This window comes from Zosterops lateralis (assembly GCF_965231275.1).
Source record: "Zosterops lateralis genome assembly, chromosome: 1".
Lineage (NCBI taxonomy): Eukaryota > Metazoa > Chordata > Aves > Passeriformes > Zosteropidae > Zosterops > Zosterops lateralis.
The window spans coordinates 117,329,152-117,348,999 of NC_139762.1; the positions used below are offsets into that span (position 1 = coordinate 117,329,152).

General features: G+C 41.7%; 1 protein-coding gene across 3 annotated transcripts in view; it reads right to left on the reverse strand.

Annotated features, from left to right (window-relative positions):
• CYP7B1 (cytochrome P450 family 7 subfamily B member 1) overlaps positions 1 to 18,227 on the reverse strand; it is a 125,224-nt gene extending 106,997 nt beyond the window's left edge. For 2 of the 3 annotated variants that reach the window (XM_083869648.1, XM_083869647.1), the window contains exon 1: positions 18,123 to 18,225. In XM_083869648.1, the coding sequence (XP_083725774.1) occupies positions 18,123 to 18,217 (95 nt within the window). In that variant the 5' untranslated portion in view covers positions 18,218 to 18,225. Of the gene's footprint in view, positions 1 to 18,122 lie in introns of all 3 variants that reach the window. The other variant, XM_083869649.1, reaches the window with a different exon arrangement.
• Between the last annotated feature and the right edge of the window lie 1,621 nt (positions 18,228 to 19,848).

Consider the following 19,848-nt stretch of genomic DNA (forward strand, 5'->3'; position numbering starts at 1 on the left):
TGGAAAGCAATTTTCATTTTGATTTTGCGGAGCAAAAAAGACTTATCAACTTCTTGCAGTAATTTTATGTGAGGCAGAGTACATTTAGGGGAATTACAAACAAGTTGCCTGAAGGTCTTTATTCCATATTCTTTCCTGATTAAAAAATGTATCAATTATTGTTGCAGTCATCACTTTTAATAAGACAAGATGAAATTACTGTATTCCTTATACTGTATCAACCTTCTTCTGTTATTCCTGCTTATGAGAGAGCCATTATTTTTCATCCATGAGAAAATCCAAGCCATCCTATCTCATACACAAGTTTTGTCCTGATAAGTTTCTAATTACTTTGAAAAAAAAAATTAAAACTGCCTTCTACAACAGGATGCTCCCTGCTGAGCAACAGAGGCACTCCTTGCTCTGCAGGAGCCAGATGCACCCAGAATATACCAAATCCCTGCTGTAAATGGGCAACTTCAGCAAAGTTTGCCAAGTCCATTGGTCCAAAAATAGTGCAAAGGACATGAAAACCACACTGGATCCTCACAGCACCCCTGGCATTAGCATGGAGGTGAGGAACTAGCTACACTTTCTAGAGAGATGTGTATGTCAGGTGTTCTCATACACAAAGCTGAGAAACACAGCAGATGACACAAAGTGTGGAATCCCAAGTGTGGACAGACTAACTACTCACTTGACTAATCAGCCTGTAAAAAGAGGTTAAAGTTTCTGACAGCACTATATGACTGTGCAATAATGAACTGAATTTTGCCATGAAATTTAGTGCTGAACACTCAGCATTTTTATTTCAGTGTTGAAGTAAAAGTAATTTGAGTCCCTGTGTGGCATCACTGCAGTAGCAAAGTCAAGATGACCTTGGGGATGACCAAGAATCAGTACAGTCCACCACAGATGACATTATTTAGAGATCATCAATACAGCACCATTCCAGCACTGCCAAAGCTGCAGTCCCTAAGCTGCTGCATAGTCATGTTGAGGAGTCAAATCACAAATCTGAAAAAAGTCAAAGATTGGTTACAGCTTGCTTCCTCTAACAGGTTTTGTGGTTTAAGAAAAAAAAAAAAAAAAGGAAAAATGCAAGCTCAGAATGTTGTTAAGTGAACTCTGAAAACACACACATTTCAATACACTTATACGAAACAAACTCAATTTAGAGAAGTTGTACTGCGCTTCCAGTTTCACACAAAGACCTCCAAGTGCCTGAATTGATAACAAATAGTAATTGACACTAAAGAAAATAGCAAGCAATGGAAATCAATTTTACATAAAAAGAAAAAGAGATCTTTTCAAAGTTATTTTCATAAAACTGTAAGCTGACAAGACCTATGCTTTGATATTTTATAAAAGATATATCCCAGGAAACATTTATCAATATTTTTGACACCAAACAGTACAGGCAAATGAATGCAAAGCTTACATAAAAATAAGCACCTAATATAGTATCTTCAGGAGTTAAACCAGAGTTAAAGGAAAATTGCTTATTTACAAGCATCCAAAATGTATCAGTTGTGGTTAATTAGCATGCTAAGACTTCAGCAATGTTTGAGTCTGATAGTAATCAAAGGATAGTAGGGGTTTTTAGTCTGCCACTCTCTTCTTATGAGCTCCCTTTGTTTCCAAAAGCTTTACCATCTATTCTACTCCAATAAAAATACCTACCCTACATCTCTCTCATTGTAGACCTGGAGTTATTTTCACATTTACTTCAGTCCTCATTATTTTAGGAAAAAACACCTTAAAATGGAATAATTTTAAATTTGAAGTAGAACCTGCTAGTTAAGGATTGAACATCAGCTTTAGGATAAGTGATGGTAAGGAAAAACAGAGCAGAGGACTCACACTCTTCATGATTGCAATAGGACAAATATAATCACTGATGAGGCAAATGTCTTTTCTTTTGAAAATAAAAAAAAAAAAATAAAAATTAAGCTTCATGTGGCTCTTGTCTGCAGAGTAGGACAAAGATTGCTTCCCAGACACTGACTGGGTCCTGTGACTCACCCCATGAGTATGCTGGGATTCCCAGCAGCCTACCTTCCTTCTCCCTTCACAGCTGGTTTCTGTGGGAAGAAGTGCACAGAAAGACAGGCACATTTCACAATAGGAAAAGCCCATTATTTTTACTACCCACAGACTAGAAGGAACTATATTCTACTAAAGTGACCACAGGAAATTCTTAAAAATTTGTTAGTAACAATTTGTTCAGCTGAAAGCTACACGAAGAACTTCTCCTGGGAAGCTGTCACAAACTCAGGATGGATTTTCTTGAAGAAGTTCTCTCTTAGTTTCTACACGCCCAAAACAAACAAAAAATGCTACACCATCAGAAAACCTTTGTGGTTCAAAAGCCACTTCGTGACATTTAGCAACTATGTTATTAGTTTCACCATCATGATTAGAAAAAATTCACATCCATTTGGTTCATAGCTGGAAGACAGAAATCCTTGACTGTGCATCAGTTGTAAAAAGGCTCCAAAGGCTTCATCCTTCTCAAGAAGTCAGACAGAGTACTTTTGTTCTGTGAAAGTCAATAGAATTACACCTCCCCATATTTTTCATGAAAGGGGAATGGGCTTCAGATTGCTTTCAAAAAGTTAGTATCCCACTGGGAAACACCAGATCACACTCATTAGCCAGTGTGGTTAAGTACAAGCGTGCCAGCTCATGGAAAGAAAAATAAGGGGTGGGTTTAGCAGAAGTGCATGTGCCAACTCTGTCTAGCCACAGGCAGCTGATGGCATTACTGGCCCAGGAAGGAGTTTGAGAAACATGTCACTGTTTCACATTTTTAGGAATGAGAAAAAAGGTTGCCTCATGATCAGGGCCATGTGGCCATTACAATTCCATGCAATCAATAAATTCAAACACATGTGGTATTGCATATAAAAGGAAACCTAGAACCAGCCCCAGCCTTGAAAGCTATCATGGGTATGTAGATGGAAGTTAACGTGTTATTTTAAAGTAACCTCAGTTAGCAACAAGAAGTGATCTCATCCTCTATGAGCTTTGAAATTCTGTTCAAAGCATAACATTAGAACCACATTTCCTGCCCCAGAAATTAGTACCACTAAGGAGAGATACAGAACGATACAGAATGTACAGCATTCATACCACCAAACCAGAAATTCACATTTGCCTCAGCATGAAAGTGCTGATACGTCAACAAAAGAATTGAGCCTCTGCTCTGCTTAGAAACTCAAGTCCCACTAAAACCAAAAGTATTCAAAGACTTAAAAAGAGCCATCACTTCAGCAATTCAATGAATCAGAATGCAAGGGGACTTCAATGAACCCCAACTAAACTTGCCAAGTATTATCCTTTACACAGTGGGGGTAAGTCACCACATGTAAGTATGGTGAGATGGTGAAGTCCAGCAAAAGCAAAGCACTCATGCATGGTCAGGCTGCATGTCTTTAGCATTAAGGTTTCCACTCCTTCCTGTATGGCCTGGTCTGCCCTAATCATCAGTAAATTCCATGTGAGCAAACATGTCTCAAACAGACATACAAAGGTGGTTCCTCAACCAGAATGAGCTACCACAGCAATCCCCCGCCACTGCCAGAGGGCTTCTGCAGGCACAGTCGTGGTGGGAGGACAAACCACAAGCCCATCTAATGCAGCCAGGTTGGCAAAATGTTGCTGGTCTTTAACATGTCACTGAGAGATCCAGTCTGCAGTGGCCCCCAAGGGACCCTTAACTACTGTGTATTTTCATCTTGCAAAGTAAAAATGCAAACTTTTCCTCTGTAAGAAAATCGAAAACCATTTCACGGCAGAAACAGGACCACAAACCACAGCATTTCTCCCTCTCAAGAAGCCCACAGCAGCAGAATTTGCTGTGATTTTGAACAGACTTTCTTGCTGCAGTAGTATTCCAGTTGTTAATGATGGGCTATGAACCACAAAAAGGCTATATCTACATACGCCACTTACAGAAGAAATTTCATTTGGCTCTATGATTAAGATGCAGCTAACCATCAAAGCTCTGTGCTGTGAGCAAATATCTAAAATAAAATCCTGGGTTTACTGAAGTCTATGGAAAATCTCAAATGTCTAAAGTAAGGCAAAAAAATAATGTTGAATGCTGAAATAATGCAAAGTCTGATAAGGGTTTGTTATCACTTGTTAACTGCTTTGACATAAGATTAGAAGAACTAAAGGTCTAAAAAAAATTCCAGCTGTAGTAGATATAAGAAAGAAGATAAGCACAGAAAAAAAAAAAGGGACTTGAGATAAAGAAAAAACTGCTAGACTGAATGACAGAGAAAACTGCCAGAAAAATCAAGGAAGACCTAAATGCACTAATTTTTTACTCTGTCTAAAACTGTTGAAAATCACTTTGATCAGCCAGTCAAGAAGATTACACTGATGTCAAGGCAATGACAGAATTATATAAATGAAGAGAATAGCAATGGCTCTAATCCCTTCCCTGGGTGAAGCAAGGAGTCCTGCAGAAGGCAGGTATGGCAGAAAAGACAAGAGGCTTTCAAGCTACTCTTGACAAAGTCAAAGATAATAAGGGACTACAGTAGAGCTCGAGGGGAAAACTTCAAGCAAGACAAAAAAAAATCCAAATACATCTTGATTTAACATAAACCTAGTGAAATTTGTAAACATCAGTAATTAAAATCATTGGTTGATAAACTCTATTAGGCTCAATGTAAATTTTCTTCAAAAGCTAGAGCATAGGTCAGCCCCAAGACTCGCGGAGGCTGTCTCCTTTTAGATACAATCAACTAATAGCTGCCATCTCATTTCTGAGTGTTGAAATTCATTCAGTTAATACTTTCATAGGAATTTCACAAAATCTTATGCTAGCCTCATGCTGAAAATAATGATACGATTCTGAGGTAGATGAGTGCTTAGGGTGATGTTCAGTACAGTAAGCAAGACTTGGGGTTGAAGAAGGAAAAAAAAATGATAATTGGGAGAGCACAGAGCCTTTGTAAAGGGTAAGTGTTGAAGTCCTCACACCTTAGGTCTGCAGAAGTGACAGGTCCTGGCATGAGCTGAGCTGTTAGGGGAGTAACAACTTCACAACAATAAGTTGTGAACTGAGATGGCAAGGGATCAGCCACAACCACAGGACAGGGCAGGAGGCTGGATGAAATTTCTCATCCTGATGCATGTTGACCACCCTAATTTCATTCTTTTATTCTTTCTACTGCTGACCGAAGATGCACTCCATCACTACCTGCTTTCAAGTTGCATTCCAACAAGTGAGAAATCCCACACAAGGGAAACAGAAGGGAAATAAAAGGCAATTAAAGGCACTGGGCGTTAAGGAGTCATTCACGTTTGCTGACAGCTATGTTGAGGATCCATAAGGAATTGCCAGGCAACTTACCAACAAAAGCGCTTTTTTTTGGGTGTCATTTTGTCCACAGAAAATCCCCTTACAGGTTCCAGTGTGATAAAAGCAATTAGCAAAACTCACTCAAATGAAGAAAAAAAAAGGGTCTCATTAGCCTAGCTTACCCACTGAGCATAGCAATGAGAATATGAAGAAAATTACTAAAGAGCACAATGAATTTTGTGAACAGTACAAAAAGTGAAATGAGAAATCAGACCAAAAAAAAAGGGCTCTAATATCTAGCAGAACAAAATGGATGATACAAAACATAAAGCCTGCTGAAAGAGTGAGGAGTGATAAATACAGACTTTATCCTTTAGTGACATAAATCTAGCACTACACACCAGCCAAACTCCGCAGTCAGGTTGTGACAATTATGAAAATATTACAAAAGAGCCTAAGAACCTTATCTGTACGATGCAATCCAACTGTGCCAGTTGCTTTCCCTGAACAGAGCAGCTCTGAGAAATTTAGCATGTAAACTCTTATTTATTGAAGCTGCTTTGACCAACCCAACCCTGGAAAATGAAAGACGTCCACTGAAACAGACTGCCCACCCCGAAGGTGTTCAAAGTCGGTTAGGATGGGGCTTTGAGCAACCTGATCTAGAGAAAGGTTTCCCTGTCCATGACAGGGGTGTTGGAATAGATGATCTTTAAGGCTCGTTCCAACCCATATCAACGTATGGTTCTATAATTCTGTGTTATTCCATGTCGACTTGCAGTGAAATTTGTACATCAGCAGGCAATTAACTAATCTATCCCTTCCACAACCTTGAGAAATCTACTGACTGCCATGAGCAGGAGAGACTCTCCAGCACCCTGCTGCCTTTAAGGAGATGATTTGGTATTTGCCACAAAAGGTAAAAAGGATTGGACACAGCAGGGCTGAAGATGCAGCTGTAAATGATCACTGTAGCTGGGACTAAATAGGATACCAGAGGTACAAATGGTCACATGTGGTAACAGCAGGGATTTTGTCACCCAGAGCCTTGGATCCTGACCACTGAACAAAAGCTGTGGGGGTGAAAATGCCCTGCACATTGGGAATCCTAGGACAGCCCTCACTTCAGAATCCATCACCATCATAGAATACATGGGGATTTCCATCTTCCAGTCCCCTCCAACACTGCAGTCATTCACTGAGAACTGAGCCAGGTGTGTATTCTCCAATACAGTGACCAAGGGACCTCTGTAGGACATTTCCAACACCATCAATTACCTACAAAGTTGCAACTATATGCACATATGGAAGCGTTTTTTCACATGGTCTAATAACAGAAACCATCAGATGTTCCAAAACAGCACATATTACTTGTGCTAAAAACAATTGCAAGAAAAATCTTCCTGGGCTTTCATTTTGATGAAACTAACTGTATCACTACAGTTTAAACAGCTTTATACCTCACATTTCTACTGGGTCCAGCACATTTGAGAACAGTGAATCTGGAACTGCTGCAACACAGTTTGGAGGTATGAGATAACACATATGCCTGACTCCTAAACAATAGTCTCAGAGATATTAATACAAAATATGCTGAAACAGTGTGCAAAACAAAACAAATAAGATTTTATTTACGTCTAAGCAAAAAAAAAAAATAAAAAAAAAAATGAAGCATTCATTCATCTGGTCCCATTTGGCCAGGCTATCAGTCTTCGTTTAAATAATTGGCCAATCTTTTTCCCAAAACAATGAAGCAAGGTATGCAGAGACTACAGAGCAGCAGCAGGCACCACACATAAACTGGTCCACCCAAAGATTCTTGGCAGTGGAGAAGAAGGCACAGAAAGCAAGTTGCTTCAGTCCAGACTAAATTGCCATTGAGCCACAAGTAAAGATGTGTCAGATGAGCTTGCCCTCACCTTTCAGCAGGTATTTATTTGCAACAGCAGTATTTAATACTTTGAACAGGAGATGAACTTATTGGCACCGGATGACACCTCAGGATATTTTTCATAACTTTTGCTTAAATCTTTTCAATGTTTATAAGGATATATACATTCACTAATGAGAGTGAACCCACCCTCTTTTTTAAAAGTGAAAACAGAATGGTAAGAAGATCCCTCAAAGTAAAAGAAAAAAAATAAAGGCAGGACATCCTTCCATGCACAGTTGTGTTCAAACACAATTTAATATAGCTAATGCAGGAGACATTGCAAAGGACTAGACTACCTGGGAAGTAAGACTGGATGGGTTACAATAACTGTACCTAATTAGGCTTGGGTTTCCGAGAGAGAAACACAAATCTTTCCTTCTGGAAAGAAGATCATGGCAGGAAACCTGAACTTTCTTTTGAGCCCAACTGATCTCAGCATTGTCTTATTTTAGCTTTTTACCACTGAACAGACACAGCCTGCACAGTTTTATTTTAAAGTCTTCATAACAGCAGGTTTTTAAGGGTCTAAATTTATTATAGCTGATGTGGTTCTATGTGAGGAAGTCCAAGGTTGTGAAAAAAGTCCCTTCACTTACGACATGGTAACACCAAGCAGGATCTAGCAGTGTTTTCACTACATAAGATGCAAGAAACTAAACAGCTTATAGAAGAAAAAATAATTCTGACTCATTCACATACGCAAGATTTCTTTGAAGCTTGATTATCATTTTTGTATCTTAAAGCAGCAATGCCAGAAATCAAGCTGTCTGTTCAACCACAAGACACTGCACAAGCAGCTGTTTCCCAAGCCACTGAACACTGACATACAGGGGGAACCTCTCCAGCCCTGCTGTGAACAATTCTGTGTTGCGCCTTAACAGTGACAGATAATTTAACCTGGCTTTAAAGGATATTACGTGCAAGCTGCTAGGACACAAACTTCAGGTTTCCCTCATCTCAGAAGGAGCCCAGGCTCTGACCCTGGCTTGTTGCCCTTGTTCCAGGGCCTAGAAATGAATCACCATCAGTCACAGATACTGTGATGGCAACTGTCACTGAGAGCCCCAGACATCTTCTGTGCAGTTTCATCATCAGATTTCATCATTTCATCATCAGATACACACATCTAAGTCCTACTGCCTTTCAATCAGAATCTTTCAGGCTTAGGTTAAAAAGAGCACCACATACAAGCCAGCTCTCACAGTACTTTCATTTTTCCTCCCAAATATCAATTCAGTGGGTTCATCATGTTTTCCAATTGGTTCTTGGATGACTCCTGAACTGAGAGACATTTTCACTTCTCACACAGCTACACAGCTGCTACTTTTTAAACAGGAATCACAGATGAACATTGCAGTGCGGGCTCTGGCAACACGCCTCACCCTCAGCTGTAGGTCTAGGAAATTTGCTATTTAAGCAAAACGGTTATGCTGAAACTAACCCAGTCATCTTAAAATCTTTTAAAAACATAAAAAAATCTGCTCCAACAGAATAATAGAAGATTTTGAGAGGGATATGGAGGAAACACATAATGCACTGGAAACTGTTTACAAATACCAAACCTACAAAGTACCTACCAAAAAAAAAGGAAATCTTCCATGGATATTTTTTCTGTCTTAATGAAGTATAAGTCTGAGCTGAACAACTGAAGGAAAAAATTATGCCTTGTCATCATTCCACTCTTTGAACTATTTTCAGAGAAGCTTCCCAAATGTGACTACCAAAGCTTCTCATGCTGAAAAAACAGCTGGAGAGAATTAGCATGGCTATGATCTATTTCACACCAGAAGCTCTGAAGACAAGCTATTGTAACCTGAAAAACCATACCAGCACTGAAGAAGAAAACACAGAGCAACTTTCCAGCTAGGGATGCAATGACCAAACACTACTGTAATACCAGGTGAGTGGACCAGCAATGGAAGTCGCTCAAATTCTCTCTGAGGAGATACTAGCAATTGTCCTTCTTTCCTAAGCATTCTGCTTTTGTTAACCTCATTAAATGGGAGTTTCTAAAACTATTTTTTCATTTCCCTTGGGGCCCTATTAGAAAGCTGGACACCATCTCTGAAGTCTTCAGAGACTACAGTTACATTACAGAGACTACACTGTTACAAAGGGGTAGACCCACCCTTTTGCTGGCATGCATACAAAGGGAAAGAAGAGTACAAAAAGACTGAAAAACTGACTTCTTCACCAGTTCTGTCCACTGTGTTTTAACAGCAATAGTTTTCTCATGTTAAGGAATAAATGGGTTCCTTTTGGTTTTATTTTTCTTTTTTTTTTTTTTTAAATAAACAGAGCTGCCAGAGCTAAAAATTGCAAAACTTCTGCATTCTCACACCATACTGAAACGAGACTGTAATTGTTTTCTAAATAATACATCACTTCAAAAAGTAATGAAATGTGGTAATTTTCTATGATCATTTTTTCAACATATCATTGAAAATTTTCTAATTTTGTTCAAACCATTTTAGACAAAGCAAATTACATAAAAAATTGTAATGACCACTGAGAAGAAATCCGGGGAACGATTTTATGAGAAGCAAGAGTACGGAAAAAGTAAGGAAATGGAATAAGGAAAGAGCAGGTCACTAAGCAGTTTGCTGATTTTTTGGGGGAATCACAACAAATCAGATAACCACACTTGGCAGTTGTGCACTCTGCCTCAGCCATCAGAAACACAGTGACTCATACAAGTAAGAGCTCAAAGGGTGCAGAGTAAGGTTGTCAGCAAGGAAAATGAGTAGTGACAAACACACACAGGTGCTCTGGCAGATCCCTGAGCTGCCATGGGCCAGAAAGGAGACACTTCTTCAACCACCCACTATGGACATGAGCCTACAAAGTGCAGCGGAGTCCAGGTCTTCACTGCAGTGTCAGAAAGAGGAAGCTGTATGGTGGAAAGGGTACTCCTGTACCTTCTCATTTTACTCATCTGTTCTTTGTGTATATGCCTCCACAGGCTTGAGCAGGCCACTTTGCCAGGACTCCATGCATACTCTCCAAAATCAACAGGAACGCATCCATTGCATTCGGCTAGAACCTCCTACCACTAGGCCTACAGTATGAGAGAGCATTATTTTTTTTAAGAGAATTGGAATATTGCTTAGGAAACTACAAGATTAAATCATGAGAAGCACAACCTTAGCATTTTTGTGCTGATTTGAATTACGAATAGAAAGTACGAGCATTTAAGAGGAAACAAGATATGTTCTATACAAGAGCCAAGATTTTTTTTTGCTTGACATGTGCCAAACAAGGAGAAGAAACAGAAGAATCTGGCACCATTAAAAACAGTTTGTGGAGAAAGGGACTGAATATCTACAGCCAAGATCCATGTGGTTTGTAAAGAGGAAACTTTTGTTTTATGGGACTCTCACTCAGCCAAAATTCTCCCAGACGGCATGCAAATGGATATTAGCCTAAAATCCTACATGCTTCTTGTAAAAGGATCAGTAAATGATAGGGAAAGAAAAAGAACACTACTGAAGTTTGAAATCAGAACTCAAAATCTGCCTCACGGTTGAAAAAGTTAGTTTACCAGACAGCTATAATGTCATACATATATGGTAAATGTCTTGGAAAGAAAAGGCAGCAAGTTAAAGCACAAAACTAGAAGTCAGGAAAATGTGTTCCAAGTCTGGCTCCACTACCAAGGAGATCTACAAAACTTGGATAAAAGAGAAAAAGACTGCCAACTTAACAGTAAGATTTTCCTTAACTTCATATAGTGTATTAACATTGCACGTATGCTGTTTCTTTTAGCTTCTGTATTTCCCCCTTTCTCTGGCATTATGATGCACTAAATTATATAAGTGACTAGATGGAGTACTAAGAACAGTTTATCAAAACAAGCCCTGCCCAACTTATTAATAAAACCCTTGACTGAAAAAAAAAAAAAAAAAACCCCAAACAATTTTATATTGAACCATAATTCTCATAACCGAGCAGAACACTAAAGCGCTTGCCACAATCCAAAAACTTAGCTGACTGTTTCAAAAATACAATACCTAAAATTGTAGTTCAGCATATAGGAGAAAGGGATGGACAAGCAACAGTTTCTCAGCACATGTTGAGCAGTTATATCACAGAAGAATTCTTTTCAGCATCTCTGACAACTCTGAGTGCCCAGTGAAGCATCTGTCTGTGTTGTCTGTACATCAAGAGACCACACTGACCTCCAATTTACAGTAGGGGAACTGAGAAGGAGTCCACAAGCAAGACTGCAAGCTTGGGACTTATCTAAGTCCCTGCATCCCAGTGAAGTCAGTCCTTACTGGGGGCCTAAGATCCAGGTAGCTTTGTGAATTGAGACTCCAGGAAGTCCTGCAGTCACCTGATGACACAGCTCTCTAGTTACATCACCAATTATTAAACACATCGGGGGGCAAATTTCACCATCATGCTTAAAGGAGAAGCAGTTCATAGCTCATGTCAGGGGACACTAGGATTAAGAATTGCCCCTTTTTGTCTTCCTTCACACCACTCTTTATTTCTAACATTTCAGCTAAGATTTGCCAACCAGCTTGCTTTCCTCCTTTAAATATAGTGGTAAGTGTGAATATAATTTTTAAGCACTATGTATTCGCTTGGGTTGTCCTCATTCATATCTTTGGGACTATCAGCTTAGAAAAGGAGCAGAAGGGTTAATTGTTCAGAACTTTCTGTAAACTCTGTGAATTTGTGTACAGTGCTCTAGATGGACACTTCATGCTTCAGGTTGCATTGGAATAATAAAAAGAGTTGAAAGCAATTCCCTTTAATTCTCACCCATTAATTTTATTTGCTCCAAAGAATAAAGAACAGAAGAAAGCAAAATCAATAATTCCAAGGGAAAAAAAAAATCAGACCCTTTCCGCAAAAACAGGGGGAGGAAAAAAAACCATGAAAGTATAAACTATTGTATTTTAGTCAGAAACTAGAAGCTAGCAGTTCTTATTGCCACTAAAAATATCTCCACCTCTCACACATATACATTTACCAGGATGGCATCTACTGATGGGTTCTGGATGCTGATCAAGACCAGACCAGGTATAAACTATAAAGGTGAACAAACCCCAACAAAGTAGGTCAAGAAAACTGGGAGGGAAGGGAAACTGTTGCTAGGTGGCAGTGTACCTTAAGCAAAGAATTCTGTAAATCAGAGAAGGTTCATTATCTTCTAAAAGAGGTCTCATCTTTAGCGTCATCTCCAAAGTAGCGGTTGGAAGCGGAATTCAAAAAGTGCATGGCACACAGGCTACAAATTAAAAGGATCAGAAGCAGCACAATAAATAAATTTAAAAAAAAAAAAAAAAAATCCTGTCTTGAAACACACTACTGTGAGAGACCCATGATGTAGTGGCTCTCCAGGTCTATTACTGCCATAAGAAAAACCAACAGCGAATGGAGACTTGTACACCTTGAAGAAGTTATGGTTTTACTGACTTCATTTTGTTCCACCTTAACGTAAGCTCTGACCAGTAGAAGCAAGCAAAGAAATAAGCTTCCACATCTTGGCACAGCAGTGAACAGTTGACAGAAAACCCAAGTGTGATGGTGAGAAAGAAAGGTTTCCTAAGGCTACTTAAGAAACAGAACTGTTACTTTTCTGCCTTAAACAGTTTCAGTCTTCAGTCCTTTTCAGAGTGGAGTAGAAGAGGACAATGACAGTAAACAAAAGGAGGCCATGAAAACACATGCACTCCCTAGAGGTCCAGTCAAAAGAATGGAGAAAAAGGCCTCTCTAGAAGGCCAAGGTAAGGAGGAGGCCAGATTTTTCTGGTATCCTTCTATCTGTCCTTCCTGATGTTCCCTCCAACTGAAAACTACCTTAACATATTGCCTAAATTAGCAGAAGTGGTAAAAAAGACAGGCTGATGACATCTTGTGAACTACAATTCGCTTGGTAAGAGAGCTGTTAGCAAGCTCACAGCTTGTCACAGAGAAGGATAAGATGTTCTTGAAGGCAAAGACAAAATCTATACTCTTTTCAACAATATCTGTCTGGGTTCAAGAGAGCAATATTGGGGAAAAGTATCTTAGATTAATGTAATTGTATAGATCAGAGATATTTTAAAATATAGAATAAAAAATGAAAGATGAAAGGCAGTTTGCTTCAACAAGGCTTTAAATCTATAACTTAGGTCACAGCAAAATCCTTTCTGAGAAATGCATTATGCAATTCTTCTTATGTTGACTTCCATCTACAATTATACTGTTCAGAGGTTTTTTAATACCATGTTCTGATATATTAGAAACCGGTCAGAAACAAAATATTAGAAGGCACATATCCCATCTAATACAGCACAGAAATTCCTATAGTGCTGCAAAGCAAAATGCACAACCTGCGCCACATATCATAGTGTTCCTTACAAGCAATCCTGACTGTGAAGACCATTTCTAATAATTAAAATACCAATCCTACAGACCTACAGAACCATGGAATGGTTTGGGTTAGAAGGGACCTTAAGGATCATCCAGTTCCAAATCCCTACCATGAGCTGGGTCCCCTTCCACTAGACCAGGTGGTTTAAAGCCCCATCCAACCTGGCCTGGAACACTTCCAGGGATGGGGCAGCCACAACTTCTCTGGGAAACCTCTTCCAGTGTCTCATCACTCTTACCATAAAGAATTTCTTCCTATTACGTAATGTAAATCTACCTTCTTTCATTTTAAAGCAACAGAATTGCAGAAGGAATAATTTTTACAAATCCTGTCATTGATGCAGCTCACATCAGATGAGCGTCAACTTTCCAAACAGTCATAAACCTCTGATGGGGAACTCTTTTTCCCGGTTCAGTCTGTATTTTCTTTATCTGAAAAACTTCGGGATGCAAACCCAAAGAGACTATTTCAATTTCAATAGATAAACAAGAACACAGTAATTTTTGTTCCACTTCTCTCCACTGTCCTCTTCCCCTAAGGCAGTGGCTTTAATCTGTGGTCAGCCTGAGCCTCTTCTTCCTAGTAATTTGCAGTATTTGCTCTTCAAGGAGGGAGTCAGAGAATACCCCAGCCTTTTCCACAAATTGTTGGTTACAATCTGTGGCCATTTTCAGTCATGGACACGCAATGAACACTAGCAGCCAAAAATATGCATCAATTTGAGCAAGAAAAAGTGGAATAGTACTACACCTATGGAAATTAGTAGGAGAGAGCCCCTGGAGATCTCAAGGGCCTTTCTCTGACTTGAGCAGCATCACTGCTGAAAGACCAATGGGAGTTAGCTTCACCTGACATCTCACCTCCTGTTCTATGAGACTGTGTACAACCAGTGGGAAAACAGTTTGAAAACACTGAAAGAAAACCACATAAAGCTGGGGCTGAGATAAGACATTTTATGAAGGCAAAAGAGAATAATCTGTACCATCTCCAGGCTAGGAAATCATCAGCCTTTACCATAGCAGAAATACTTTTGTGCAGCAGCAAAAAGGAAGCTCTCTGGAGAAAACACATTCCCAAGCAAACAGCCTAGATAGGCTTTACTTCACTAACCAGTAAGAGGGAGCTCTCTCTTAGCATGCAGAAGGCACCGAGACTCATTTGACATTGAGTTTAACTCAAATTAATTTTTTCTGTGATTACAGAAACTTTTGTTCTACTTCTGTTTCTTCACCATCTGTGATACAAAACCTGGCAAAGACTCCAATTAGTTCCCTTTGTGTTATTACTGCCACAAGCACTCAGATGATAAGCATTTATACAAAAGGAAATTCCTCCTCCTTTCTACCCTGTCTCTGAGAAAACTGGTACTGAACTCACCCTCAAATCTTGTAATGCCAAGTTACATCAACTGCATTAGAGAAAAAGGCAACAGCAGATTAAGTCCATACAACACCTTTTCTGACAAAATTTTAAGTCAATATAACCCCTTTTCTGCTCCAGTAACAAGCACCTCAGCCTGAGAGGAAACAGAGGGGAAGTACCTTTTACCAAAAAAAGGTGAAATCCTGTAACATCTGCTTAAGGAGCATCAGTGATGGATTTAGGAATCTCACCTCCAGTATATACAAACCCTCATTGTGCTCCTAGATGTGTAATTCTCAAGAGTCACAAAGCTGACTGGGCTTCACCTCAGTCAAGCAGGACAGAGGCATCACCCAGCAAAACAAACATACGGAACTCTGAAGTGCAAGTTAGTGGTGTTTATTTACTTACTTAAGCTCTTCATTTATATATACACACACTTGCCTACTGTAGTGATCTTGATGGGATACATGCAGGGCTGTGGTTAAGATGTCAAATTTGATCATTCTGGTAAAGCTTATCTTGGTACCTTAAACACAACAATCCCCTTATACAGGGTTTGCCCACTGCTACAAGCATACCAACATTAAGGCAACATATCAACTTACATAAAAGCACATGCATGCCTGAAGTACCAACATCTCTTCTAGCACAGGCAAGCTCCACATTGTCTGCTCTTCTGGCCAAATGGGTATGATCCGTGACCAGGAATATAGCCTTGACTTTGGTGTTTATTTATGGAGTAATCTGTCAACTCTCCCCGTGTCAACACAAATGTTTACAGTGGATTCCAGAGGGAGGGTAGGGGGTAGCCGACCTGCTGCATGGTTTGTTAGATTTAGATAGAAGAAAGGGAAAGAAGAAATCTGACAAGTGGAGGACACATGGGGATGGATGAACTGATAAGGGTCTGACAAGCAAGGGGAGATCACAGACTTGCACCAAATCTGAGAAGCATGAACTAAGCTCTAACCCCATTTTTAAATCCACTGCACCCTTAGGATGGCTTATCTTCCCACAGATCAGAAATGGTAGTTGAACATCAGCAGGCTGCTGCTAAGCACCTCTATAGACCATACATAATTTCTTCTCTTTCTTTATGCTACAAGAAAAAGAATTAACTGCACATTTTACTGGAATAGGATAGCACCTCAACACCAGCACCTTGTGTTGAGGGCTGTACAACGCAGAGATTGATGGGTTTTACCATTTGTTATTTGCAGTTGCTTGCCTGCTAGTGCTTTGTACAGTTCTTTGAGAAACACTACAGACTTTCAGGTAGTTAATTAATCAAAAAATAGTTTGGTTTCTGGGACAAGGCAGTATACATTCTTGTGAGGTCTTCTGTATAACATCACTCTGCTGTGACACAAACATCCAAACCATTTTGCTGTAGACTCTAAAGAGTGCACTTAAAAAACTCTACAGCCACAAGGGGTATAAAAATAATTCAAAATGAGTTCTTTGATCCTTTTTCTCTACCACTCACATCTGGTTGAAAACTTTACAAGCAACAGCTTTGTGCGTTTCCTTTTTCTAAAATTCTGTGTTTTACAATGGTACTACAATTTTAACTAATGACAGGCACAATTTTATAATATGGCTGAGGCAGTATAGTATCTTCTAGCCTTAAAAAGACACCTAACCCCATTTGCCTTCCTGCTCCTCTTTTGTTTTCTGTTCTGATGTTCTTTAGGGAGCTACACTGGCAGCAAACTAAACCTATCAAAACATAAATAGTTTTTATGTGTTTAACTCGCAGAATAACCTCACAGAGGTTATGATAAGCAACACGGATGATGATGAGGAGGAGGAGGAGTGACCTGTTGAGCAGCAGCTGTTTATTTCATAAACTGAGCCGAAGCATGAAGCAGGATCACAGACTACTCTGTCAAGCAGTTTGTGTTATGGGATGACCCCACTCAAACATTGGGATGGATGGGATGGATGTCTCACTTAAGGAATGGATTGGGCTCTCCAAGTCAAATCAGTATAATAATGGTTCCAAACCAGACACCATGGAAATAACCCATCTTTGTTTACCTTCTGGGATCAAAACACAAATTTTCATTGTTTTTCAATTCATTCTATATATGGTCACAAAGTTACGGGTATTGGTCTGAAAACTGCCAGACTGCATTTCTAACTTTTTTAGAACCTAGTAGTGCAATTTTTTGTTTTGCATTTAGCTGTCTACATCTTCCAAAATAACTACAGTCGTTAGGAAGAGTAACAGTTTACCATTCAGAATTACACCTATTATTTTCTATGCATTTCACTTTTATGAATCAAAAACAAGCAAACAATCCAGTGAACACTGATCCCTCCCCTTCTTCACTCCTCCTCCGCCAGCCTTTACACACATTTATTTATTCATCAGCTGCAGAAGAGACACTGAAGAGCATCAAGTATTGGCATTTTTACTTCATCAACTGAAAAATACCTGGGGAAATGCCAGCATATAAAGTAACAGGTATCCAGAAAGCATAGTTTCAGACAGCGCTTCTTTTCCCCTCAAAAAAACCCTGCAAGTTCCTTCTGAAATGCCCCAGAACACGTGTGTAAGTTCTTCGAATTTATAGATTGAAAGAAACTAAAGGCAACAGCATGAGAGACTCTAGCAGCAGTCACTAGAATGTCCGTGACCCGAGTTACTCGGCACAGAGAGAGGAGCAGCGAGTGCCGATGTCGCAACCCGGCGGGGCAGGTACGGCGGGCGCACCTGGGGCCGGGCGGGCAGCGCTCGGCACACCTCAGCGTCCCGTGTGCCCACACACCCGACCCGCCCGGGGATGTGCTGCCTCCACAGCTCCTTTCGGAGCGCGGCACTCCCGGGAGGCGAGACCAGGATCCCACGTGCCCGCGGCCGCCCCCGCCGCGCTCAGGAGAGGAGAGGAGAGGAGCTGCCACCGCCCCCCGCCCCCCGCCCCCCGCCGCGCCTCCTCGGCTCCCCCTCGGCCGCCATCCCGATCCCGGGGCCGCCATCCCGACCCCGGGCCCTCCATCCCGGGCCCTCCATCCCGGCGCCGCCGCCCCCGTCCCGGCGGGCGCTGATAGGCGGCCCCGCGTGGAGGGGCGGGCGGAGAGCAGCTCCCAGTGCGCCGCCCGGCAGCCCCGGCCCGGCCGTGCAGGAATGCGGCGGCCGCCCCCCGCCTCGGTACCTTCTCCTCCTGCAGAGCACGCACACGGCCCACAGCAGCAGGAATGCGGCGGCCGCCCCGCCGTAGGTGCCGAGCGGCAGCGCGTCGGGGCCCATGCTGGCGCCGCTCGCCTCGCAGCCTGCCCCTGCCTCCCCACCGCCGCCGCCGCCGCCGGGGAGGAAAGTTTCGCCCGTCCTCCCGCTCCCGGCAGGAGAGGCGCCCGGCCGGCCGTCCCTCCCCGCCCACCCCGAGCCCAGGGGGCTGGGTTTGGCTGCCGGGAGCCGGACTTGGCGAGCGGGCCCGGTGCGACCCGGCCGGCTCCTCCCCGGGGAGCGCCCGGCGCGGGGAGGGTCGCGCCCCCCGCCCCCGCCCGCGGCCTCCCGGCGGCGCTGAGGGGCTGCCCCGGCTCCCGATTGCCGGGAAAAGGCTCCCATGAGGCGGGAAGGTGCCAGCACGGAGACCCGGGGATGATGGGGGGATTTCAGCGCTCCCCGCCCGTCAGTCCCTGTGGGCCCTCACGGCGCTCCGGGCCGGGGGTGGCGGAGTGGCGGTGCCGTGTCCCGGTGCGAAGGGTCAGACCCGCACAGGCCACAGCCCCGCCAGCCCTTTGACTCCGCTTGGGTTTGGTACAGACACCCAACATGTGTCCCCTTAAAAAGCACGACAACATCCCGCAGCTTCATAAAACTTAATCTGAGGTGTGATAAATGAAATAGAAATAGCGAGGGCTGGCTATTAATGAGAAGAAAGTGTGTCCAGTCCTCGCACTGTGCCAGCCGCTCTGGTGTGTTGTGGAGAGGTACAAGAGACGAGGTGAGAGGGGAAAACAACTGAGGCAATGGGAAAATGCCCAGCGCGAGGAAGTGGGATGAAGTGGAGTGAAGGAGGTCCAAGGGAGTTCAATACTCCGTGTCAAGGCAAAATACAAAATCCCAGGGCAGCAGCAGCAGCCCCTTACCGCCCCACTGCCGCTTGGTACGGGGTACACTCAGATGTTACTGTAATGTAAGATACCCTTCAATGCAAATTCACACTGAGAGATGAAGTAAGAGCCTTCAGGTTTTGGTTGGATGCTGACAGACAAGTTCATGCTCATGTTCCACCCCATGCGGTATCATACATTGTGTGTTCCATAATGCATGGTGATTTATATATTCCTTTCATCTTCTACAATTTGTAGAACACCAGTCCTCTGACTTGTCGTGTTCCAAGTTTTTTTTCAGAATTGTAGAGTCCCAAATGTATCTTAGCAGGTAAAAAAGGCAGTTAACAAAAAAACCTTCCTTAGCAGATTTCATGATTTTTGAGAGCCTGAGGCATATCTGGGGGTTTGAAGTCATCAGAGCTGTGTGTCCTCTTCCTCAGACATTTGTTTGAGTTGCAGTGAAATATTTAAAAATGACATTGTGTTAATTAGGAAAAAATCAAATTAGTGTGTCCCACATTAATAGGGACCCAAATCTGAGCAATGTTGCTTAAAACCATGAGCTGTCTATCCCTCCTGAGATCAAAAAATCAAACACCTTTATTGTGCAATATGATGCATGGAGGGAAACCATAAGAGAGACTAATGCTTCACTGGAAATTCTTTAGAACTTCTTGCAGGTAACTGTATTTGAAATCCCCAGCTTGGGAATCCCAAGGGGTTTCTTAGCTACTAGTCCTGTAAATTCATGGAAAAGGACTAACTCAGAACTGAAAACCATTGCACTGTAAGACATTACACAGTAAAAATATTACTCATTTT